Genomic DNA, 26,064 nt, shown 5'->3' with positions numbered 1-26,064 from the left:
TCTCAGGCATGAAGGCATTTGTGGCCAAGCCTAAAGGAAGCAGAAGCTGCTTGGTGCACGCGCACAAACACACACACACACACACACACAGAGTAGAGGAACCGTCATTTTCCTACGTGCCCTCTGACATCAGCCACCTTCTCCGTGGTGACAGTTTCTCTGCACTCAAATCAATCCCTGGCAGTGAAAAATGAACCTCTCCCCCACCCGAGCCACAGCCCGTTGCCTCACGCCCCCAGAGCAGAGTTTCTCCACGAGGCAGCCGGTGAAGGTTTTTTTCCAAGTCACATGATCCAGGATGCAGGGGGAGAATCCTTCTTGGAACCGAGATGAGCCCAGAACCGGATCAGATGAGGAGAGATAAGGTGTGATGTGGGGAAGACTATATAAAGAATGGACCCCGGGCCGCGGCAAGCACTCAGCCAAGGGGCCCCTCCTCGGGACGCAGCCATGCACGAGCCTGCGGGCTCCGTGGCCGGCCACCTGGGCACCGCGAGCCGCCGCTACTTCTACTTCACCACGGCCATGCTGGCGCTGTGTCTCGTCCTCACGGCGACAACCATTATGGTGCTGACGGTTCGGAGGACGGTAAGTGGACGCCTCTTCCTCCCTTTCCTTTCTGATTTACATCCCGCTTCCCCCAGACAGGAAACCCTGGGGACAAACTGATAAGTTCGTTGAGAAGTTAGTTGAGAGCAAAAAATTAAAAGTAAACAAAATTGTGCATATATATATGTGTGTGTGTGTGTGTGTACACACGTGGTGGAGAGAGGAAGAGAAGAAACAGGAATTTAACTCTTTGAAAAGGTTTGGCTTGTTGAGAGAAATACTGTGGGGCCATCCTCTCAGAACCTTCCAGATATGCCTGAGCCAAAAGGCGTGGAGAGGAGCTATTGGCCTTGAGAAATTAAGATTTAAATCTTGCTGAGCCAGAGACCTGTATCAAGGCAGGAAGCAATGAGAAAACCTGAGAACACGTTTGTACAATGCATCATGTCTTCGAGGCCGTCGGACTGGACTCTGAGGTTCTGTCGCCTCAGTCGAAGTGTTCCTGAGGTTTCTGAGATCTCAGTCATTGCCAAGAGTTCTGTTTTATTTTGTTTCTTTGAAAGACAAGGTCTAGAAGGAAAGAAGGCAAGAGAGAAGACCAGGGCTCCTTAAGAGCTTTGGGCATTTCAGTGTTAAAGCCCACAAGACAAACTGAAAGCTTTGAAGAACTTAGGGTACCACAAGAAACAGAGCACAGAGGCAGAAAATAGAAATGTTTTTAACACCTGTTCCCCTCGAGACACCTCAGAATACTAAGCAATTGTGGGGTACACACTGTGCAGGATGAAACTGTCTCAGGAGATTTATTTTGTTTGAAGTAAATGGTAAGATTTGTTTCTGAAAACAGAAGAAGAGATGAAGGAGGAAGCTTCTTCATATTTTAGGAAATTGATGTTTACAGAGAATCCACCAGTACGTACTGTGTGGAAAATACTACAGTAATAGCATATATTGCTCATGAAATTTTTCAATGAAGTAAAGTTTTTGATAATTTTGGTAATTTAAGAAATGTACCCCCCAACTCCCTAGCAAACCCTGCCAAAGTGAGAACATTTCTACTTTTTACTTCACAGCTCCCACTTCTCAAGGTATCAGAATCCTGTGGGATTTATTCTGGTTTGCTTGCAGTTGTCTTGGGCCAAATACTCCACAGCTTATCAATCAATAAAAAGAACTAGGTTCCAAAAAGCCTATTTCTCAAGTGTCTTCAAGCTTTGAAATTTAAATGCAGCATTGAAGCCCACATCTCCATAAGTGAGAAAAGGAAATTACAGACATTTGATTTAGACAGGGGAATTTGTAAAATTCATAATTGAACAAGCTCATCTGCACCTACCAATAATATTACTCTTGAAAACATTCTAGGGCACTTTTGTTCTGTAGAGGCTGTACGGTTTCTATGATTCTAATTTGTAGTCAACCAGGGATGTGTCATTTTATAGCAATGGCCAAAGAAAATAAATGGATGTAGCATTTAAGAAGTTCTTTAGTGAGAGGTTATAGCTGGAGCTGCTAAGAAAGAGAGAGAAAGATCAACATGGTGGGAGGAGGGGTGAGGATGGTGGTATTCAATGGTGGTATTCCGAGGGAGTTCCAGAATAGTCCTCAACCAAATCCAACTTTTAGTGGAATTGATTTGAAGGAACAGAAGTGGATCTTTCTGCTTTGTTTTTGTAAATGTGGAAAATGAGGAAGAGAGAGAGGGAACAGGGCTTGAACTAAGTCACCCCGAGAAAGTGGCAAAGCCAAGACTGCTTGATTGTTTAGTGAGAGCAGCTTTTCCTTTTCCCAACACCGACAACCACAGAAGCACAAAGAAACTTTGTTCCCGCTCTTCTCTTGGGAGCTTTACCCTCTTACGCATCCATTTCCTTGACTTATCCCTCATGCTGGGATATGAAAAGATCCCCTTCACAGTCTGAATGTCTGGTTTGGTGTGCTGTGATTTCTTAGGCTGACAAATATCACTTACTTCCTTAAAACTAAGGCCTGTGATATTAATAGCAGTTGTGATATATTAAGTGTCAAGTACTTTGCACATATCATTTCCAATACATTGCTCGGACATTCACTGTTGTAAGACCTAAGAAGAAAATGTTATCCCCTTGAACTTGAGATATCAGGAAAGGCTTCCTAGAGGAAGAGGGAATGTAGACCGACTTTAAAACAGGAAGAACTCAGACAAGTGAAGAGACTCAAAGGGTCTCTGGGAAAGAAACCAGAGGGAGAAAGCCAAGGAGTTTAGACTCCAACGCCCATTATGAAAAGTGGAATGAGTCGGTGGCTACATTGCACTCCCTGTGTGGGATGGGAGCAGGAAGGAGAACAGTAAGAATAGTTTTACCGGCACAAGCAGTCACCCAGTTCTAGATCCAAAGGCACATGTATAGACAAAATTGAAAACAGCGAGGTCATAATATATAAAAAGTGCTGGAAGGGCTACCATGACATATAGGGCTACCATGAGACCACAAGTTAAGGAGAGAGGGCGTTTCCCCGGGCAGGCTTAAGGAAAACTTCCCTTGAGATTGGAATTTCAGGTTGGCTTGAAAAACATGAACAATTTCAAACAGGCAGGGAAGGAAGAGCAGGGCAGAGGCACCCCTGGCTGATGGAAGAGCGTGAGCACAGAAGTGGAGAGGAGAAGGTATACGGCATGCAGGAAAATCAATAAAGATTGCCTTGAGGTTTGACTTGAAGATCAAATAGCTCCAAGGTCAAACTCCTTGGGAGAGACAAAAAGGAACTTAGGTTTCAATCTCTAATATTTACTGACTATCTACTGGGAAGGGGACATTGGTCTAAGCACTAGGTATATAGCCTTGAACAAAACCACGTGGTGGTTGTGTTAGGTTTTGTTTACATTTAAACCAGTATGTCTATTATAAAATATTATATTTACATGGTTTAAGAAAAGTAATCTATGTACTTTACTTGGTTTACAAATCAGGGGAAATAAAAGAAAGTAAAATCCTTTGACATCCTCTCCATCCAACCACTAATCCCTCTTTGCTGAGATAACCACCATTAACAGATTCTCATGTTTCCTTCCAAAAATAAGTGCATCTACAAATGTACAGTATACACATGGCATTATATAAACCCATATATTTGCATCTTGCTTTATTCACTTGAATAAGTGTTCACTGTACATCTTAGAGATCCTTACATCTCAATACATAGAATTCCATTTCATTCTTTTGAAGAGTTGCATACTATTCTATTGTAGGAATACTCCATAACTTAATTTGACCATGCCTAGTGAGAGACACTAATATTTTTCTCTAGAATTTTTGTCTTCTGTGCATGTCTGTGAGTGTGTCTGTGTGATTAATTTTTAGTGGTAAAATATAGTGGTAAAGATAGAACCATTTTTTAGTGGTAAAGATAGAACGCTCATTTTCATTTCAATAAATGTTGTCAATCAGCCTCCAAAGAGATTGCACCAGTGTACCTTTGATGAAGTAAAAGTCCTACCAACAAAGAGACCCCTCTTTACATCAATATGGAAAGAAAAAAAATGATTTATTTCTTTTTGTGTTGAGGAGGCACAAGAGTATGTGCATATGGGTAGCCTGCATGAGACTACAAAGTCAGGATGCAATTTCATGTAATGTATATAGCAAAGCAAAAGAAAAAAACAATAAACTGCTCTTATCTCCTCCAGAGGCAAAGGAATGCATAATGAGATAGACTCCTAGGTTAACACCAGAAGTAGGTGTTTACATTTCAGGGGGTGGGGTGGGGGGCTCTGAGGCCCTCAAACTCAGAGGCATCACTGTTTTGTAAACCAAGAGACTGGACTTGTCTAGTCCCAGGAGAGAATATAAATAGTTGCATTCCAAAAAGTTAAATCAAGGACTCGGAATTATTAGGTTTCCAAGTAGACCATTTTCTAGAAAGAAAGAGAAAGCAGGTTCCTCTTTTCCCTTTATAAGCAAAGAAAATTCTTTTTTTAAACAAAAAGTATCCTTATAGTACCACTCCCTCTACCAGCAGCAGAGCTGAGCACCTGTTTAAGAGCAGTGATTGTCGGTGGTGGAACTATTTTGTGGTTTGTTTTTAAGCTCAGATTCAATATAAGAGCGAGGTGAAATGCCCTGTTACACTTTCCTCTAACTGATATTCATTCCATTTATCAATCCCAAAAAACCCACTGTAAGTCTTCCCAGGAGCAAGCCCTGTGCTGGCTGTGAGGGGCAGACCCAGGCAGGCAGGGCAGGACCCCGTCTTCTGGGAACTCTATGCCAAACCGAGGACATGAAGTCAAGCCCAGACACCAAGTGCTTGATTCCCGGGCAGAATGGCGCAAAATGCCACAGACCGAGCAGAGGTAAACTCTGCTTAGGATGAGGAGGGGTTCCCAGATGAACTAGAACCAAAGCCAGGTCCCCCAAGAATTATAAGAATCGTGTTCTATGCCCAAACCTTCGTTTGGAATATTTTCAAACCTACAGATTGGTGCACACCCATATAACCTTTCACCTAGATTGGTGTGTCAGCAATTTGCTGTATTTGTGCTCTCTCTCTGCGTAAATATGGGAAAGTGAGTTGTAGACAGCATGACTCCTCACCCACATATACTTCAGTACCCACCTCTTACCATGCCACTATCATAGCCAAGAGAGTTCATGTTAATTCAGTAATATGATCTAATAATAACATATGGTCCATGTTTTAATTTCTCCACCTATCCAAAAATGTCTTCTATAGCTGTTGTGTTTTGTTGGGTGTGATCCAAGGTAGGGTCACACACCATGCTATCCTTATGTCCGTTTTAATCTAGAATGTTGCTATTTAAAGAGTAGTCCTGGGCCCTTGTTAGAAATGCAGAATGTTAAGCGCCACCCCAGAACTACTTAATCAAAATCTGCATTTTAACCAAATTCCCGCCCAATCCTTAAGCATATTAAAGTCTGAGAAGCGCTTGTCTGACAATCTCCCCGCCCTTTGTTGTTTGTTTTGCATGACTGACTGTTTTGAAGGGTCCAGGCCAATTCTGTTCATAGTTGTTCTGGATTTGTCTTTGTGTTTACTCATGATTACATTCAGAGGAGACATTTTTGGTAAGAGGAGTACACAGGTAATGCCATATAGTTCTTATTGTAGCGCAGATAGCGGCATATGGCAGTTTGAACCGTTTGGAGTGATTATACGTTTAGTCACTTGATTAAGATGGTAACCACTCGCTATTTCTTTTGCGAAACATTTTTTCTTTCTTATTAATAGTAATATAGGAGATAATATTTTGAAGACCTAAATATCCATCACACTCAGAGGTTTTCACATTTCTTGATGATCCTTTGAAGGCAATGAGGCAAGAAGGGTGATTGCCTAATTCTGGCATTCCTACCTCATTTATTAGCCGGCATCGTTCTGTAGAGAAAAGCTCACCATTGGAAGGATGGTGGCAGGTGGAGGCCGGGCAGGATGCTCCAGGAGAGAAAAGAGTGAGCAGAAGCACAGCTCAGAGGAAGGCAAGCTCAGGTGTGAGGAGAGGAGTAATAGGACCAGAACGCAAGTCAGTCCGGACTGTACAGAGGGTCAGGAAGTGGATTAGGTGGAAAAAGGCATTGATAAAAGAGGCTAAGAGGACAGATGCCACCCCTATCTTCAAACCAGAAGGATTTACTAAACCTACATCTGAGCCCAAATCCATAGTCCGCCTCCTGTAGCCATTTCTCAAGACCTCATGTGTTCTGATTACCTATTGATTAATGTCTTTAAGCCCTTGCTATTCAAGGTGTGGTCCATGGCCCAGCAACATTGGGGTCACCTGGAAGCTCATTAGAAATGAAAAATTAAGGGCCTATCCCATACCTACTGAATCAGAATCTGCATTTTAATAAGAACCTCAAGTGATGGTAAATCCTTTCACGTGGGAAACGCACTGGTTTAAGCCGCTCTGTTCCAATTCCCACTTTTGTGGAGCATGCCAAACCGGGTACTCCCAATAAAAATAGTCTTTCCCTTGGGGATTTCCCATGACCTTTATTCACTTTTCCATTGAGCTGCAGGAGAATTTGCTCCTCAGCTTCATGCTGCCCTGATCTAGACAAGCAATGTAGCAGGGCATGGAAGACACTGCCTTCAAAGTCAGCTCACCTGAGCTTGAATCCATTCTATGCTATTTACTGCCAATGGGACCTTCTATAATCATTATCACATTATGTAATTGCTTCTCTAAATCTTAGTCAAACCCTAACTCTTGGGGCCAAGGTAAAGGCCAAATAAAAATCACACATATAAAATGTTTAGCCTCAGGAGTAACCCTCATTAAGTGTTTGACCATATTAGCTTTAAAATAAGAGGCATTCCTAGCAAAGGCCTCCATGGACTATGAGCCAGAATATGAGCCCACCTTACAGGACCATGTGAGGCCAGCAAGGAAAGAAATGTGCAATTCCCCCTGGCGCATTCTAAACATTAGTTGCTTTTGATCACTTTCAGCCAGAGAGGGCATTTTGTGTCGACAGCAAATTTGGGAGCTGACTGCACCTGCACAATATTGTTCTGTGAAAAGAAATGGGCCCTTCAAGGTGCTGGGGCAAATTAAGCACATCGTTAAGAGCAAGGCAGTGCCCCAAATAGTGACCATGTTCAAGTACTTGTGAACACTTTATATACAATATCTCATTATGTCTGCAACAACTCAGTGGAAAGGTGGATTACTAACCCTCCAATCATAGTGATTAAAGAAGGAGAGAAAACAGTCGTAGGCAGGGAAGATGATTGGGAAGGGGGCCATTTCACCTGGGGACAAACAGGTTAAACATGACAGCTCCTCTCTCCATACACGGAAATCACTTTATTATTGTTGGGAATACTGCCAGACATCCACAGAGGCTGCAGGGCGGGGGAGGGCGGGGGAAGAGGAAGTATGCTTAAGGAAGTGTAAATGGTTGGTACTTACAGAGAGGAAGTTTCCTGAACAACTCGATGGCTCTGGGAATGACAACTTAGGAGGGTCCATTTGTTTGTGTCTGTGTCCAGCCTAGGTACTACCTTACCCAGAGCCAAGTCACTGAGCAAAATGGTTCACACTTCCCCAGCCAAGATTTGGGGGAGAATTCTAGGACGGACGGGGGGGGGGGGCACTTTGCCACAAAGGAATTGATGGACAGCACTGAGCATAGTACCTGGGGCATAAACTGTCTTTAGCAAATCTTAACAGTCTTCATCTCTTTAAACTCTGCTTCTCCACTTCCAAATGCAAGGACTGCTTAAGGGAGGAGGGAGGAATGAGCTTTCCTATCCTTGGTTTCTAAAGACAACATCTCTACTTATGCAGTGAAGTACACTGGAGAATTTCAGTCCAGGATCTGCTACTGAGTCACGAGGGCCTCGGTTTCCTCCTCTACCAAATGAGCTTGATGGACTGAAAGATGTCTACATTCTCCCTCTAACACTGATCCCCTAATCTTGACTACCATGGGCTGCTAGGGGAAGCTATAGAGACCTCGTCCCAAGAGCTCTTCAAATTGGGAATAGTCACTCTTCTGTCTTGGATGCCCTGGCCCCTGGGTGAAGCTTTAAGCAACAGGATTATTTTCTGTACTGAGATGCTTTGCTTCTGACATGCCCTGTCTGAAGTTAGGAAACCCAAAAAGCACTCAAATGACAGAAGAGGGGTTTCCTGGACCCCCATATAAATTAAGTCCTCCTCTCTGAAATGACCTCTTACAGCCTTGTTATTCAAAGTGTGGTCTGTGGTCCAAGAGCGTTGGCATCACCTGGGAGCTTGCCAGAAACACAGTGTCAAGGGCTACCCAAACCTGCTGAATCAGCACTGGCATTTTAACAAGCTCCCCAGCGTGCTCGTACGCACACTAAAGCTAGAGAAGCACTACCTAAAACACTCTAATGATTCTTTTCCTTCATAGCCCTTGCCACAACTTGCAATTTAATTATATATTTATTTGTATTTATTTAAGTGACTGCCTTAATGACTAAACCATAAAATCCATGGGATGTCGTCCAATAATAAGTCACACAGTTTCTGCCACAGACCAGGTGCTCACCAAAGGTGTGCTGAACAAGTGGCCCTGCGGAACCTCCCGACTGCTCGTGGCCTCTGGGGGGATGGCTCCGCCGGTTTTGCTGTCCTAGCATTCTCTCTCTGTCCTTGGATGAGTTCCTGGGCAGCTGATGAATTTGACAATCTTAGTGCCACATTTAAAATGTAGATATTCTCTCTTCATGCATTTGTACATCGCACTACTCCACAGTCATGCTTGGCAGTAAATTAGTTATTTATTAAATTTCGAAATGCTGTTTGTTGTCCCGTGGAGGCAACGCAAAGGGGAATTTTGTGATGTCAGATTTTCCTACGAACTGTGTGCGTAACTGAGAGACCGCAAATGTACAGCATTGTTAATTAGGCTCAAAGCTTTCAGCTAAGGCAGTACAGTTGTAGACTATCGCAGCAGACAGGGAAGGACCCTCCGGGTCAAGTTCGCCCCCCTTGCCCTGAGAAGCTGAGGCCCAAATGTCCCGCATCTCCAGATCAGAGCCCTGCAGGGCTCTGCCTTCAGGAGACCTTGACTCAGTACCACCCGCTGGGGCTAGAGGAGGAGAGGTGCTTTTGTCAGAAAACAAGCTGTCAGTGGAAGGCACAGGATGGAGCTCCTAGGGATGTCAAAAATAGGAGAGAACTATGCCCTCCACTTTTCCTAACTCCTTGCTCAGAGCACCTGAACTAGCCCTTCCATTAATCACCTCCAATCTCCAAAACCAGGACTCTCTCCTTCAGAAGACAATCTGTTTCTATCAGCCTTTTATTTATCTGTGTAAATAGTGATGCATATATTTACGTTTATTATAGACTACATAGTATATAATGTAAATGTATAAATATATAATATGCATTTTATATTTAATTATGTTACATATTCGTACATATTTGCATATTATTACCATATTTAAATATAAACTTGTAATAGATCCATGAGGGCAGGGACCCAATTTAATTATTTACGACATCCTCACGATGCTCGGCATATAAACAATTCAGAATTTCCAACCGCAGGAGAGATAGAGACATACCTTTCCAGGTTTGTTTACAACATACTTTCACAGCTGAATCAAACATGGAAAAAAGAAACCACATGTACTTCTACACTGTACTTGATTATTCTTATGTTGACCAAAGGAAAAACAGTAACACCTATGGAGGGGGAGAAAGCCCCAGACCAGTCCCTGAGCTGCCATGAACTCGCTGTGCGGCCGTGGGAAAGTCCTCTTCTCTCACCCAGCCCCGCGTCTCCAGCCTGTGAAATGGGGATGGATGTCCTCATCTTCATTTCTCATAGGTCGGTCGTCAAGCTAATGGAAACTAAGTCGGCGAATTCATTTTTAAAATTTAAGAATCAGGTGGAGGGTGAGTTCTAAACTGCACAGTCCTTTAAGGACAACCCCAATGGAAAAGAAAAGGCAAGTTGTTTCAACTGAACGTTGCCTCATGCTGCTTTTTTCTCTCTTCTCTTCCAGGACGCCATTCCCAACCCACCCGACAACTTCCCCCTTAAAGGAGGTAAGATCTCGGGATTAGGAATAAATGTGTGGTGGATCGTCCAGATGACACCACGAGGTGTGGTGCCTGACTGCCAACCAGATATGCCGGGACCAGCAGTCAAGTGCGTGGGGGGAGGGGGGGCACTCGGGGTGAGCTGATGCCTCTGGATCATGTCAGGAGCCCCTGACCAAGTCTCCCGCCAGCCCTGGACACTCCCACTAATTCTGCCTCTGGAGTAGGCTATCTCACGGACAGGAACACAACCTGTGGAAGGCAGGCCTTGTGTTAAGAGCTTGAAACCCAAAATCAGGCAACTGGGGGTATGAATCTTGGCTTGACTTCCCTCCTGGGAGCCTCAGCTCCTCGTCTATTAATTAGGAATAATAATACCTACCTCATCAAGGTAGTGAAAAAGCCAGTCAGACCTCAGCTATAAATTGCTTAGCATGGCAACCAGCACATAGCAACCGGCACAATCGCCAAATGCAAAATGAAGTCGAGGGCTGGTGGATGCAGACTCCCTCCTCACTCCATGCATTTCCAGTCACTGAAGTCACTAATTAAGGCCTTGTGTCTACTGGCCCCAGAGGGACGATACACAGAGCTCAGTTAACACTGAAGGCGAGAAACTTTGAACTCATTCGATTCATGTTTTCCTTGCTCAGAAGAGGAAAAGTAAGACCCAGAAAGGGAAAGTAAGGTGTCTTGTCCCCGGTGGTACAGAGCCACACCTAGTACCCGGATGTCATCATCTGTAGTGCAGTGTCTTTTCCACCCAAGAACATTAACCCTGTCACCTTTAGAGCCTAGAGAGCAAGCCCAGCTGGATAAGCAGACCGCTCAGAGAAAGAAGGAAAAAGTGGGTCCGCGTAGGCACCAGGGTAGGGACACCTCGGCCGGGGCTTCCCTGCAGTCTGTCACCCAGACACTTAGAAAGGAGGAGCAGAAGGCCCCAACAGACAAGATTCTGGATCTTTCAAGGCAGATTCAGAATCGCAACTTTGTCAGCCGTATCTCAACCTTGGCTGGAATTATTCAGCATCTGGCCTCAATTCCCATAGTGCCTGTGTAGACAGCCACGTTAATGTAAACAGGAGCATAGTATACTGCGGAAGTAGGTAAACTTTTCCCCTGAAGGGCCAGAGAGTACATATTTTAGGCATGGTGGGCCATGAAGCCCCCATTGCAGCTGTCAGCTCCGCTGTTGTGGCACTGACGCCACCAGACGACATGCATATGTGCAGACACCGCTGCGTTTCCATAAAACTTTGTGTGTAGAATGAGGCGGCGGCTGGACTGGGCTCACTAACAGGAGTTTGCTGACCTCTGTAGTCACCTGGCTTGGAGTCAGATGTTTGAGTTAAGCATATAACACATGTTCACCTGTAACCCGTGTTGCAAAAATCAAAGCAACAAAGCACCTGAGTAAACATAATCCTCCCCTCCCTGCTAGCACCATTCCTTCACCATCTGCACCCAGATTTTCCAAGGAAGATTGGAATAAGAATATTTTTAACAGGGAGAGGCAATCTTTACCACGAACGTGATCTCGGTGATAGAGGACCTCAGGCATTGTGGAGCTCAGTTTCCTTTCCTGCAGAGCACTTCAGTCCTAGGCTGCCAAGCACAAGGGTTCTCCCTAGTGGTTCTGGTTCCACATCAAAGTTTTCATCAGTCCAGAGCAGAACAGGAAAAAAGACAAAGTAGCCCCTTTTTCGCCTGGCCAGTTATATTGAATGGAAGGGCACTCTGCCTCGGAGATGGTTCTTCCCACCTTTGGGGACATTAAAACGTCCTTTCTTTTACAACGTGGAGTTGATATACGTGGGAGTTAAGTTGGTTTGCTTTCTGCCAGAGTTATTTTGTTTTGTCTTAATGATCACAACTGGCAAAAAAAAGTTGTCTGCTCCATGTTGGTCCCTGAATTTTCATTTTGGGAGAATTTTTTTTTGGTCCATAGAATCCCCAAATTTTGGAAACATCACTTGTATCACTTATGAGATCCCTTCTTATCTGGGCCATGACTGGGAATGTGAGAACACAAACTAATCCAAAACTAACTTCATTTGACAATTCAATGTTTCCGCAACCAGACTTTTTTTTTTAATATGCTAATAATAATTCCTACTAGGGCTGTGAACTTTTGTTACAGACCTTCCCACACCTCCTTTGGGGTGATCTTAGCCTCAAGCCAAGAGCAAGCAACAGCGAGGTGGGGGCTAGTGTTTCCAGCGCACAGATGAGGAGCTGAGGCCCAAGGAATCAGGGTGACCTGCCTAAGGTCACACGAGGAGTTTGCAGCAAATTGGCCCTTTTGAAAAAAAAAGCCATTGGAAAACATTCCAGGCAGAGGAGAACCATCTTCCAGAAACTCCTGGGAGGAAGCTCCAAGGGTGGCGTGTGGTTTGTCACTAGGGAGGGCAGGAGTGGGAGCCAGACACCTTGCAGGGAGCCCTCTGCTACCTGCTGCTGGAAATCGTCCACCATCAGCAGGAAACCAGCAGAGGCCTGGGATGTAGGGCCACGTGCACACGCTAAAGCAGCAACACAGATACACAGGGGAGCCACAGAAAACCAAGCCTTGTACACTAGTGAAAGGATTTCTGAGTCCTGACACAAGCCTCCCATCTCCATCCAGACTGGCCCCAGCCAGCCGCCACCTCACATCCACTCCACTGTGCTCAGGACTCAGTGGACCATTCCAGGGCTCCAGTCGGGGCAGTGAGCCAGGGTGAGCACGGGGACGAGAACCTTTCTTCGCACCCTTCTCCTCTCCGAGTCTTAGTGCCCTCATGCAGAAGGTGGCGTTAATGATGACTCTGCATGAGGCCACCAGGAGGATGAAATGGGACAGCAAATGCAACCTTTACCTGAAGTGCGGCCGAGGCTATAGCCTTTGGGCCTAGGGTCCACTGTGTTCTTTCATATCCAAACGCAGTGGTCCCATCTCACCTCATATGGCCTGGGACCAAGGAGGATGGGGTAGGGAGAGCAGGGCGCCTGCTTCTCCTCCTCACTTCTCGTTACAGTTTTCTGTTTCCACCAAATTTTTGAATCACATGTGTTCAGGCCATGTGGCTTACTTGCCCAAATAGCAGAATGTAGCCACCTTTGCCTTGATTTCCCCCAAGTTCCAACAGCAGCCCACATATGTGTCCAGCCACATCGATGGAAGGATTTAGGATATGTAGAGAAGCTGGGACGGTGGTGTGTCACATCGCAGAGCAGCCCAGCAGACGGTGTAGGACTGAGTATTAGACCCCTCTGTTCCTGTAAGGCTGCGGTCCCCAACCCCTGGGCTGAGGACCGGGACAGTAGGTGAGCGGTGAGCAAGCCAGCAAACCTTCATCCATATTTACAGCTGCTCCCCATCACTCGCATCACTGCCTGAGCTCCACCTCCCTCGCCCCCATTCCCCCTGCCCACCCCCACCCTCACCCCCATCGTGGAAAATTTGCCTTCCCTGAAACCAGTCCCTAGTACCAAAATTTGGGGGCCACTGCTGTAAGGTCTCCACTCTTCCTGCCACTGGGAATTTCTCAAGGGACAGTCCTCCTCCCTGGAGTTCAGCCCTCCGCCACCTGCACCAAGCCACTCTCCCTCCTACCTGCTTTTATGTCTTTCTTCTCCCCGTTTCCACTTCCCTTCCCACCTCCCCTCACAAACTGTGCAGAAATTCAAATTTTACTGACTATTTTGCAGAATGATTTTGATCCTTTGGTCTCATCCCCAGACCTTCCCAATGTGCTCTGGGCCTTTCTATAACACAACACCCCAGCAAATGGCAGGTGTTACCTGTAGAAGAATCCCGCAGGCAGCAGGGAAGACAGCGTTCTTGCATTCCCTCACTGCATATCTATAAGAGGCCCTGGCAGAGAGAGGATAACATTGATGGGCATCCACTGTGGGCAAAAATTGGCTGTGACCACCAATTGCTCATGCGGTCCTCACAACAGCCCCCAGGGACCATGGTTAGCCCCATTTTACAAGTAAGGAGACTGGAGCACAGACAGGTTTACTGACTTACCTAAGATTCCTCCCCACTGCCTGCCAGTTAGAACAGATTTGTCTTTCCTGCTAATGTCACATGGCCTGTAGGGCCCAGAAGTTTCTGGAAGCCCTAAGGAAGATGAGACAATAGACCACATGCAGGTCCTGACAACCCCTTCAGTGTGTTCCACACCCTCACTTGAACTCAGTCTTCAGCTGAGCACTGGGTACCGAAGGCAGAGCAGCAGACTGGGATTTGGAATAGCAACATGCCAGTCCTGAGACTTGAAGCAACTCACCTTCCCTGTCAGGGACTTGGGTTTGCTGTTTCTAAAATGTCAGAAATGAGGGGGATGAGTCAGATGACCTAACCTTGGGATGGATTTTGCTTTTGGTATAAAGTTTCATGAGTCAAACAAGTATCTTAGGATTCTTTGATCATTTTGTCATTCTAGCATTTACAATTTTTGCAAAGCCTGGCAGTCTACCCTCCTGCCCTCTCCCCTGCTAAAAAGAAAGTATGGCATTAAAGACCAAGTGAGGTTAGCTCTCTAATTTTACCTGGTGAACCCATCCCAAGGAAACAACAAGAGCTTCCCACTGAAGGCAGTGAACCTAGACCAAAGACACTGGGGTCCTCGGCGATGCCCAGCTGACCCTCATGTACTATGGCCAGGTCCAGATGGCAGCAGCCCCCCACCCCCGGGCACCTTTACTGCACTGGAAACAGAAGGGTCAACAGCCTCCCTCTCCCTGCTGCCCCCCTCCCAGAAAGACTGAAACTAGCAAGCAGAGACATCACTCTGTCAGAGGGATTGATCTGAGTCTAGAATAGCCAATTTGCCAATTTTGTTTTGTCTTTTTTTTTTTTTCACAGCAAGGAGGAATGCTCCTACTCAGGGTGCAAATTGCTTTTCAGATAGTCACAGGTCTCCAACAGCCTACTTGCTTCTCCATTTACTTTAAACACACTCATTCAAAACCCGCTCTTATACTCACTGTCTTTCTCTTAAGGCAGTCCTAACAGGAATCAGAAGTCTCTCTGCAAGACATAAACTAGAAAAAGGGCCAGTCAGAATAGAGTGAAATAGCCTCCTGGGGAGGCCCTTTGAGTTCTAAAGTCATCTACCCCAACTCCCCACACCCCTGCCACCAAGAGAATAGAAAAGGGAAGAAGTACAGGGGAGGGGAGGGGAGAGAAGAGGAAAAGGAAAGACGAATCAGATCACTGAGATACATGTGAAAATTTATACTTGGATTTAGTGCATACAAATCACAAGTCTCTTAATCCCAAGGAAATCTCTGGGTCCCCCACCATTAAAATATTTGGGGAAAGGAAGGAAGCAAAGAGGAAGGGAGGGAGGGAGGATAGGCCTATTCCTTGAAATAGTTTCATCATATATTTCATTCCAGTTGTCTAGGCACAGCATATATTGGCTTAAATTCCTATAATCCAAGCAGCACAAGTCCTGGGCCAGGGTGTGGGCATCAACATTATTTGGTATATTTGGGTGGCAGCCACCAAACTCATTGTTATACATTGCCTCACTTAATCTTCCCAACAACTCTTCAAGGTAGATGTATTATTATCGCACTTTTGGTAAGAAGAAGTGACAATTCAAAGAGGCTGAGCGACTTGTGCAAAGCCACACAGCTAGTAAGTAGCAGAGGCAGAGGTTGGATTTGAACCCAAGTCTGTCTGATCCTGAGCCTGCCTTTCTAAAATTGCTGCCATACTTTTGCATCTCCAATAGCGAGAGGGTGTTTTTAAAAGTTATTTAAAGTGTCAGCAGATTTTACCATTCGATGCCAGACTCACCTTTCCTTTTAGATTATAGATTTTAAAGGTGCTTCTTGCAAACCTCCAATAATGTCAGTTCAACCTGCAGTTAGTATAAATGAATTCCAGGGAAGTACCCATAGAGACAGAGAGGTTGACTGACTGTTACAGATATATTGCAACGGGTCAAGATTGGAAAGACCCCAAATCCCAAGGAAACTTCATGGGATTTAAATGAATTCCAACTTGATCTCAATTTGTATTTACTGATCATTTTCTATGTGCTTAACACTAAGCATGCCAGTATAGGTATTCCCCAAATGTAAGTCCAGAGTCACCTTGTCCTTAGTTTAATAAATGACTTATCCTGCAGTTCATTTCTCCATCAACAGTTGGCCTGGTGGGATCAAAGAAATGGTCAGGTTGAAGCCAGTTGAAATGGCCCTTACTCAAGTTAAGGATTCAACTTGGTTCCAAGTTCTACTGAGAAAGGAGAGACTCTGCACTAAATGTCGCTGTCAGGGCACCCCTGGATATTTTCCCAGAGACATGAAAGGAAGACTCCAGGACATGGCAGATGCACAGTCATCAGGGTAATCCCTCTCCTTCTTAGAAGGATTGAAATGTTTTCAACAGATGAAAAGAGGATTCTGCACACTTTCCTGGAAGCATCAGATGGCCTTAAACACTTAGGTACATAATTGAAAAATCCCAACCCATCATATAATGTCATGAGCTTCATTTTAATGAGCATGTCATCTGCCAATTCACTCTGCTAAGTGGCATTGCTAAACTGTGCCACTCTAATAACAAGAAACAAGATTAAGGGAGAAAGAAACTACCATTTGCTGAATGTCTCTTCTAGCCACGTGCTGGTCCCTGGACATCCATGATCTGATTGCATCTTCACAACATCCATACCCTTGGGTTGATGGTTACAACTCTCACTCTGCAGATGGAATAACTGAGGCTTAGTAAGGGGAAGTGACAGGTCCAAAGCTAAAAGCCTTGACCAAACCCAGCTGCTCTTTTTGAGAAGCCTCGTGTCTGCCTTGTTCTTATGCCAAAGGCGCTGTAGAACTGGAAGATTATCTGGCACTCAAACCACATACCACCTGGCAGGAATGATCAGCGTGGTTTGTTTTGCCACGGTGGAGCCGCCTTGAACGTTGTTGCATCTTTATGAAATCCCATTTGCCCCTGACTTGTGACTTGGCAGAACTCAGCACAAGGGCCTGAAGTCATCTGCTGGCTTCCTCCCACAAGACAGATTCCGGAGGCTCATTAGTGCTTGTTTTCCCAGCACCTCCAGCTGTCTCTGTCTGCCGTGGCTGCAAACCCACTTCTTCCTGCATTTAACCCTCCCTGCTCCGTGGGAAGACTGAAAGCCAGGGACAGGGCCTTGGATTGGGACTCAGGAGCCCTGCGGTCTAAACCCAGCTCTGCCGCTTATCTCTTGCGGGACGTGGGACCAGAGTCCCAGTCTCTCTGGGTTCCATTTTCCCACTGACAACCGGGATCTCTGTTATCGTGGTGTTTAATGGCCCTTTCAGTCCAGCTTTCTGAAATCTCAAGGTGAGGGCTAGTCTTAAGGTTGCTATAATCCTGACCTTGCAGAACATAGTCCTTTTAACCACCCTGGGCAATCTCTCTTTCTCCCTCTCTCTCTTCTGTGCAACTGCTTCACTGGCACATCTTACTCTTCAGCCTTCCAAACAAAGCCAAAGACAGGTCCATGATCCTTCAAGAAGAGGCTAAAGCTTGGAAAGACAATTTACAAACCTCATGCATATGAAGGCTTCAGTCCTCAGAGGAATTCATGGAGTGCTGGAGTTGTCTGGAAGATAGAATGATGCCCCACAGCAGCAGTATGGAGCCCGGCTCCCTCTGGTCCTGCCTCTGCCACTAACTCAAGGGGTGACCTAGGAGCGGCCTGCCTTAGGGGTAACATTGGGGAGCACATGAGTTATATGTTTACCAAACCTGAACCAGGTGATCTCTCAGGGAACTTCCATTCCTAAAAACCATGCAAATTCCTTCAGAACCAGACTATTCATAACTTAGATCGTGCCTAGAGCTAAAATATTCTGCTCTACCACTGCATGTGTCTGGAAATCTGAATGCATAAACACACAGTCTCCTACTTTGTGGGCAACATGCCACAAAGACAGACAGTTGCAGCTGGGACTCACTCTCCCAGCTCCCCGAGCAGGTCAGGCGTGAACAGCTGAGTCTGCACAGCCTGCTAGAAAAAGCTAGAAGGGCCCTTCTAGATCATGACGTCCACACTGCTGTTTATCTAGATAGGGACACTAGAACCCAGAAAGGGGAAATCCCTGGATTCGAACTCCCAGCCATCAACCCTGCCACGACTTGCAGACAGTCTCATTTCCCCCACCTTGGTGTTCTATTCTTCAAATTAAACCCCCCCAGACTCCACATTCAAATGAAAAATGAATGAAATAGGAACATTATGCTCCCAGCCTTCAAAATTCCAGGGACGTTGCAAGATTTCCACTGCATGTGGCACCATCTATTTATAAGTCATTTTCTGTCTTCACAAGCAAAATGAAAGTTATATCATAGACTCACAGGGTGATGGGGAGACGCAAGCCACATGGCTGATAACCCATAAAATGCTCATCTAGCTCTTGATAAGAGCCTCATGACCTCCAAAGCAGCCTACTCCATGTGTGAGCAGCACAGACTGGTGAGATGTTTGAGCTGCCAGCTCTGTGACTTACAGTGAGAGTTGGGTGTCCTTACTGTAGGTAGGTCATTCTATTGGTGCACCTGAGAAATAGGGACGACAGCTGTGTTATCTGTTAGCTGAGGGCTTCGCCTCCTTCCACTGCCACGCGGAGCCTTAGCACTTGGCCCCACAGAGCAGGCTGCACTGCCTTCCTGCTGACAGCCTGGCCCAAGGTTAAAGGACAGAGCTTGTGCCCTCCTCTGGGGTCTTCTCCAAGTTCAACAGCCCATCCCCTCTATAGCTCCTGCAGCGTTCTGCTCCCAGCCGTTCTCTGAACCGGCTCTGGCAACGTCCTTCTTAAAAGGTGCTACCTGTGTTTTCTCTTTAGCATGAAACCATCTTAAAGATTCTTTAAGAAAAACTGAAATGCCATGCCATTTGACTTCAGGAAATGCAAATGATTCAAAATAAGTTGTGTGTGTGTTTTTTTTTTTTTTTCCATCCTCGGGTTTCTCAGAATTACAGCTGAGGTCACCCCACTAAACATGTGAAGACCAAAGGGGAAAAACAACAAAAGAACCTGCATGTGTGAGAGGCAAGCCTGGGCTTGCACTTCGACAGCCACCTGTTTACAGAAGCGCACCTTCTGTAGATGCGACAGGGAGAGGCTTGGTGTGAGGGGCTTCCGGCCAACGGGCAGAGCCTGTTCTCCACCTGATGCGCTGGACTCAGCCCAGGGCATAAGTCTTATCTTCCCATCTAATCTAACCTGACCTTCGAAGGGAGAAAGAGCCCCCTGTTATTCCAGCCCCAAGGCAAAAGACAAGCCAGGCATCCCCATTCACCTCGCCCATACCCTAAGTCTTTCCCTGGTATCCACAGAGGGAAATAGGAGAGAGGGACCAGATGATTCAATTCAACAAACATGTACAGAGCATCTTCTGGGCTGGGCAGTGGGGGTGTATGAGCAGGAGTCTCTGCCCTGTGGCTTCATAATCTAATGGAGAAGGCGAATAAACAAAGGGACGTGTCACAGGGGTCCTGGAGGAGATGACCGCCAGCCTGTGGATCCCAGGTAGAGGGAACAGCAGGTGCTGAGATGGAATGACAAATCACCATGGTGTATGGGGACACCACAGCCCCAAACTCCAGGAGCATGATCAATAATCCCCACTGACTAGCTGTGTGAATGCAATCAAGTCACTTCATCTTTTAAAGCTTCAGTTTCCTTGAGTACAGGCTAGAAATAATTATAGGATCTCTCTCAGAGGTGGGTTGTGAGAATTAAGTAAAATAATACATGTAACATGCTTAGAGTACCTAGAATATGGCCATCACTTGACGTGTATTAGTTATTAATATTGTTTTCACTTCTACTGTTGTTATTACTATTGGGAAATAGAGAGAAAGGGGAGGGAGGGAAGGTACGAGACCAGAGAGTTCAGTAGGTGTCAGAATGCAAGCGACCATGAATGCCATGCAGCTTGGACCTGGTCCTGCAGGCAAAGGGAGTCAGACAGGGCTTCCAAGCAAAGAGAGTCAGCCAGATGTGTCTCCCAGACTTGATGTTCTACAGCCCATACAAAGAAGTTGGGCCAGGGGGACACCCTAATGGTAGTCACATTCCATTAGGGGCAAAAGCAACCCTCAGTGTTGTGCTTCTGACTCTGCCCACCCTAAGAGTGTGGGGCGTGGGCTGCAGCAGGCGGAACCACAACCCCATTTGGAGGATGAGGAAGGATGTACTCAGAGAATGGCAGCTGGCCCTCCAGCCCTCGCCACCAGGGGGAGCTTTGGACCAGAACCTCTTTGCAGATGAGAGCAGATGAGGATGAAAACTCTCCCAGGCTTCTGCTGGGGGCACCTCTGGTAGTGAGCTTGTTCAGACAGCAGAGGGAACTCTTCACTTAACTTTCAACCACTCCAAGGCTCCCCCATGGAGCTGTGATGATGGCCAGAAGGACTTTCTCAGGCCTGGGCAGACAGGGCAATGGGGAAGGTTGTGAGCCCAGCAGATCTTGCTTGAAGATGCATTGAGCAAATACGCCAGGGTGTGGGTGCTCCACTGAAGGGGCCTATGGCTGCCTGGTCTCTCATGGTGGACTGAATGGTCACCTCTAGTGACATCATGAAAAAATATCCATTCAGGTCAGAGATCTCCCAGATAGATAGGGAAACCAAGGCTCAAAGAAGAGAAGGTATTTGGTCCAAATAAGTTGAATTCATGAGTCATTGCAGGAAATGTATATCTTGGTTCTTTGCATACAGAATGGTTTCTATAATAAGAAAAAACTAAGCCACCAACACTGATGAATATATGAAAAATACTTTCATTTCTTGGATACTATAATGACATAAATGTTGTGTTTGCTGCTGCCAAGGAAGCTCCAAGGAGTAGGCCTCCTGCTAAGATATCTTTAATCTTATGTCCTCTTAAAATTGAGCACAAAGATGTTTTTATCTCGTCTAGCAAAATGGCCTAGAAGAACAAACCTGGCCTCTAAAATCAGACAGACAGGCAACCCCAGCATTTCCACAAACATGCTTGACCTTGAGTGATGGCATTGGCCGTCTCTAGGCATCAGGGTTAACCCTACAGGGTTAGTCTGAGCACTAGATTAGTTGATATAGGTAAGAGTACGCAGACTAGTATCTGGTACACAGCAGGTTGGATAGCAATAGTCGCTATCAGTATTATCACGCTGACTACCACAGCCTGGCTGAGTGACATGGGACAATGTATTTAACCTGTCTTGTCCCCATGTTCTTTCTCATCTGTAAAAGGGACTTAATAATACCTCTCTCATGGAGTTGCTGCAAAGATTAAGTGACGTGACATGAATGGCACCTGGCACATTATATAGGGACTCAGGTCATATTTGTTTTCTTCCCTGTCTGCCACAGTCTTCTATAAAAGCCTAAGTGGAAGCAATCAATAAAAAATAAATTAAAAAAAACATCAAAATCCTAATATGCCTGAAGGCGAAATGAGAAAGAGGTTTTCCTTTTATTCTCAAAATAGAAGCAGAATGGTAATTGCCTCCATCAAAGGTCATGGATAAAGATCTGGTGCCTCCGGTTGGCAGAACAGCAGAAGACATTTAACATGTGATCTCCTTACATTTAGGAAATTGCTCAGAGGACCTCTTCTGTATCCTGAAAAGGGCTCCATTCAAGAAGTCATGGGCCTACCTCCAAGGTCAGTAACTGAATCCAGGAAACCTAAACACATAAGGGCTACTTCTTGTGACCTTTCAGCAATGTCTATGCCAGTGGTCACAATCAGAGACCCATGGCCAAAGGTGACCCACAGACATATTCTGTTTAGCCTGTAAGGACATTTTTCATAATTTGAATCTGTATGCCTTAGAGGGGAGAGAGGAGAGTGATACCCTTCAAAGCCACAAGGCCCTTCTTTCCTCAGCCCTATTCAGCCCTTTGGCTGCCTACTTGGCCTTGGAGGGTATTCGTTTCAGCCCTATTCACCCCTTTGGCTGCCTACTTGGTTTTGGAGGGTATTCGTGTTTCCACCACTGCCAACATTACCACCTCTTCCCATTCAGCTATTTACCAGTTTCAGCCAAGTGCTTAGCCCTTTTCCTAATGCAAGGGAGGCAGGCTCTTGATCTCTGCTTCTATGAAGTTATTCACAAGGGAACCAAGAAATTGCCTTGTCCCCAGATTGACAGCTTAATGAACATGTTGGCAGAGGGTCTATTTGCATATCGCAGTATGCTTCAGGTAAGAGGTCCCTTATAAATGAAACAATAAGAGGCACTTACGCTGCAAAAGAATGAGATGGAGATGGGCAGGATTCTCCAAATAGCCATTCTGCTCATTTTAAAAATTCAATTTTGCAGTTAGATTAGTTTTCACTCTTCAACTGAATTGCAACGAGGCTTAAAGTGAAAGCATAGAAGCAATTAAAACTAGCATGCCGGTTTCCCAGCTCTGGAGACAGCCTTCCTAGGCAGTGCTGGTCTTCACTCGTGGACCCAGAGACTTGGCTCTGACGTGAGCCTGTAGGCTGAGAGGGTCTGCTAATTCTCTGCTTTTCTATAAATCCCAGATTGCAAGAGTTCCTTAATGTGCACGTGAGGATCCTACACAATTATGTTTGGCTGCCCTTTTAGAGAAAAGAGACATTCGAAAATTCAGGGAATGAACAGAGGTTACATCTTAATGTGAAAGTTAATGAAGGTTCTCCTGGATATCTTGATACCTAAATTGGCTATTAATTGAACAATATTATTGAATGTCTTATCTCTGATACATTCTGCAATGCCTACAAAACAGTGGTCTCCACCAAAGGCTCATTCACGATAAATGAAGATGATAGTCCAGACTTTGTTGAGAATATAGTCTAGGAGCTTTTATGGCCTAAAAAGGGAAAGATAATTATAATAATAACATATGAATAGAATAGAATAATAATTAAGTGGAAAACTATTCTAGAGAAAGTAAAAGTACAGTACCGTGTGTGTTCTGACCCTCCAGCTTTGAGCAGTAGAGAAAAGGAAGAGAGGTGGCTTTCTACATGTGCCTTGAATAATAAGTAGACCCTAGAAGGAGTAACACAGATGATATTCAGATGGTTAGAACAGCAGACACCATTATAGAAAACCCAGGTCTTGAATAGGGAACTTGGCATCAAGACTTAATGTTTTCCAATCTGTACCTTCAATTTGCTCAATAATTTTGTTTGTACACGTCTCTTCCCAGTGTCAAAGCATCTAAACCAAACCAAGTTGTCCTGGAACAAAGATGGGATTATCCATGGAGTCAGATATCAAGATGGGGATCTTGTGATCCAATTCCCAGGTTGGTACTTCATCATTTGCCAACTGCAGTTTCTCGTGCAGTGCCCTAATCATTCCGTCGACCTGAAGTTGGAGCTTCTCATCAACAGCGAGGCCAAAAAGCAGGCCGTGGTGACAGTGTGCGAGTCTGAAGTGCAAACCAAAAACATATACCAGAATCTCTCCCAATTCCTGCTGGATTACCTGCAGGTCAACACCACCATATCAGTCAAGGTGGATAAATTCCACTATGTGGACACAGACACCTTTCCCCTTGAGAACGTATTGTCCATCTTCTTATACAGTAGTTCGGACTGAACAGTTTCTCTTGGGCTTCAGGAAGAAAACACCTCTCTATAATACAGTATTTCATCCATCCAAACACTTCGGCAAAAAGAAAACTTTAGATCATGACTGAAACCACAAAGGGTATTAAATAGTATACTTCTTCTGTCTCTTGGAAAGATAGTATACTTCTCTGTCTCTTTTTAACTCCAGGGTTAAAAAGAGAGTTTTGACTGAGTTATCTTTCAGATAGAGGGCAGGGAAGCAATGTAGTATGGTAGAGAGAGCCCCAGAGGGGACGCAGAAGGAAGGGATGGATGTATGCCCAGCCCAACCACTAATTCACTGTAGGATCTTAATTCACTTCTTCTGTTTTGAGAGCTCCCAGCTAAATTGGGGCTCCAGTCCCAGAGCGGCTAGCAACCCTTCCCTAAGAGGAGATGAAGAGGAGCAGGGTGTGGGTATTCACAGGGTACTTCTTTTATCTGGTGGACGACCTAATTCCTGGCTGTCCAACCCCAGACCAGGGAGTCCCTCACGCAAGAAACTTGTTTGTACTGGCAGATGCCCTTGTGGCTGTTGTCTCACCTGTGTCCGGTTCATGCCTGCCCAACCATCGCTCTGGCACTGGGTGCCTGCCCTTTTGTCCCCCACCCCAACCCTTTGTATCATCGGAGAAAACCCAGCCTGGGGCAGTCCCTGGTCCTTCCGATGGAAGGCACAAATTCAATACTCCACCCCAGTGGAAAAATTTTCAAAGATCTATTACATATTGTGACCTCCTTCCCCAGGTCACACAAGGCAGGAATGAAGAGTCAGGCAGAGACAGTGAGACAACTAGCAGCACATTTAAGGATGTAGAATGTGAGTCACTCTAAGTTTGCAGGCAAATGCCTGAATGGTCCGTTTAAAGGAAGCCACAGGAAATTGGGGAGCCTGGTCCGCCAGGATGGAGAGATGCCTCTGAGTTCTTATCTCTGGCCAAAAGCTCGAGCCATGGGGTGTGACGTACAACTGGAAACTGTGTCAAGGGCGACTGGGCCCTGCTTCCGGAATGAGAAAGTTAAACTTGTGTTCAAAGTGGATGCCAAGGCAACATAAAATCATAAGAATTCACTACACCTTCCCCTCCCCGGAACTCAGGATCCAAGTCTAAAGAATGAGAGTACTGGATTTGAATCTCTCCAAAGTCTCTTCCATCTCAGAAGACCAGACCTGCGGGATGAGATTCCAGGCAGAATTCTGGAAGCCCCCAACCAGAAGAAGGGCCCCCGCGCCAATATAAAACCAGTGGCTGTAGTGGCATCTGGCTGCATGGCAGTCATCTCAGCAGGCTCAGAACACAGGGCGCCTTGCAGGATGGTACGGATGGCAGGATCTGAGAGATGGAATGGAAACAACTGTCAGAGTGGCCATCCGGAATCCAAGAGGCCACCTGTGTACCTGAGAAACCGTGTGACCAGGCCTGACTCTATTCCAGCTATGACTGACAGTAAGTCAGCAACAGTTTTCGCTTCATGTCAAGAAAGTGTGAGTTCAACCATCAGCACGCAACCGTCAAGGTGATGTGGTCATTCATCCAGGGAAGACCTGCTCCCATCCCCTGCGTGATACACTCCTGCTTCAGACGTCTCTCAGAAAGCCAGTTCGGCAGAGGCTTTTTAAGACCCCACAAAGTTGTTGACAGACAAAGATAACCCCGAAAATGGGGCGAAGGACTTCTGAGAAATGGCAGCCTCCTCTCCTGGTTTGGGTAGCCATGAGATTTCTCCAGCTACGTCACACTTGGCACGTCTGCATCATCTTTGGAGGAGCATTTTATTTGTCGAAGGACTTTGACAAACCACTTGAGTTGAAGTGTAAGTCCCTGAGGTTATGCTTCAGTAAGAAAAGACAGACCCTTAACCGCTATGCCAAAGAACAGAGCAAGATTTTCATTTTTCCCAAGAAGAGAGAAAAGAAAAGTAGCAATCCAGCAAAAGTTTGCAGAGAGAGGCTAGAAAAGATTTAAAAGAAAACATCAGCAGTGGTGGAATGAATGAGCGGGACTGGGGAGAACACAGACGGCTAAGGGAACATGTTAAATCATCTGCTGAGCAGTGTGCTCTATCCGCCTCCTGTGAGGTCTCCTCTGTGAAACGTTCAGTAAAGTCTAAATTTCTCTTTAACTCTTTCTGTGAGTAGATTCTTTGGGAGGAGTGGGCATTGGAAGAAGCCAGCCAAATGGTATGTGGTCAAAACAGAGACAGGTTTTGAGGACTCAAAGCTAGAGAATAAGGGAACATCAGGCATTCGAGTTGCACACTAACTGTGTAGGACAAATGAACCTTGCTTAAACCAACACATGCTTTCTTGAAAAGGTATATGCAGCCAGAAGGTGTGTAAACTAAGCCAATTTTCTACCATCTCACATTCTAACTTGAGAAAGATTCCATTTTCATTTTTCACTAACCAT

The 26,064-nt window shown here is 45.6% G+C and overlaps 1 protein-coding gene across 1 annotated transcript; it reads left to right on the top strand.

The window, feature by feature from the left end:
- Positions 1-146: 146 nt before the first annotated feature.
- TNFSF8 (TNF superfamily member 8) lies at positions 147-25,777 on the top strand. Its single transcript, XM_012768803.2, has 4 exons — positions 147-588; positions 10,039-10,081; positions 21,653-21,724; positions 23,248-25,777. The coding sequence occupies exons 1-4, from the start codon at positions 394-396 to the stop codon at positions 23,640-23,642; spliced, it is 705 nt and encodes a 234-aa protein (XP_012624257.2). The 5' UTR covers positions 147-393; the 3' UTR covers positions 23,643-25,777.
- The last annotated feature ends 287 nt before the right edge of the window (positions 25,778-26,064 follow it).

This window comes from Microcebus murinus, chromosome 12, assembly GCF_040939455.1.
Source record: "Microcebus murinus isolate Inina chromosome 12, M.murinus_Inina_mat1.0, whole genome shotgun sequence".
NCBI classification, from domain to species: domain Eukaryota; kingdom Metazoa; phylum Chordata; class Mammalia; order Primates; family Cheirogaleidae; genus Microcebus; species Microcebus murinus.
Note: the sequence above shows the minus strand (reverse complement) of the source record. Positions and strands in the feature narration are given on the sequence as shown.

Bases quoted from the DNA above. Each gene is read 5' to 3' on its own strand.
- TNFSF8 (XM_012768803.2), top strand. From the start codon at position 394: ATGGACCCCGGGCCGCGGCAAGCACTCAGCCAAGGGGCCCCTCCTCGG. The intron at 589-10,038 runs GTAAGTGGACGC...CTTCTCTTCCAG, and splicing joins TGCTGACGGTTCGGAGGACG to GACGCCATTCCCAACCCACC. The intron at 10,082-21,652 runs GTAAGATCTCGG...CCTTACATTTAG, and splicing joins CAACTTCCCCCTTAAAGGAG to GAAATTGCTCAGAGGACCTC.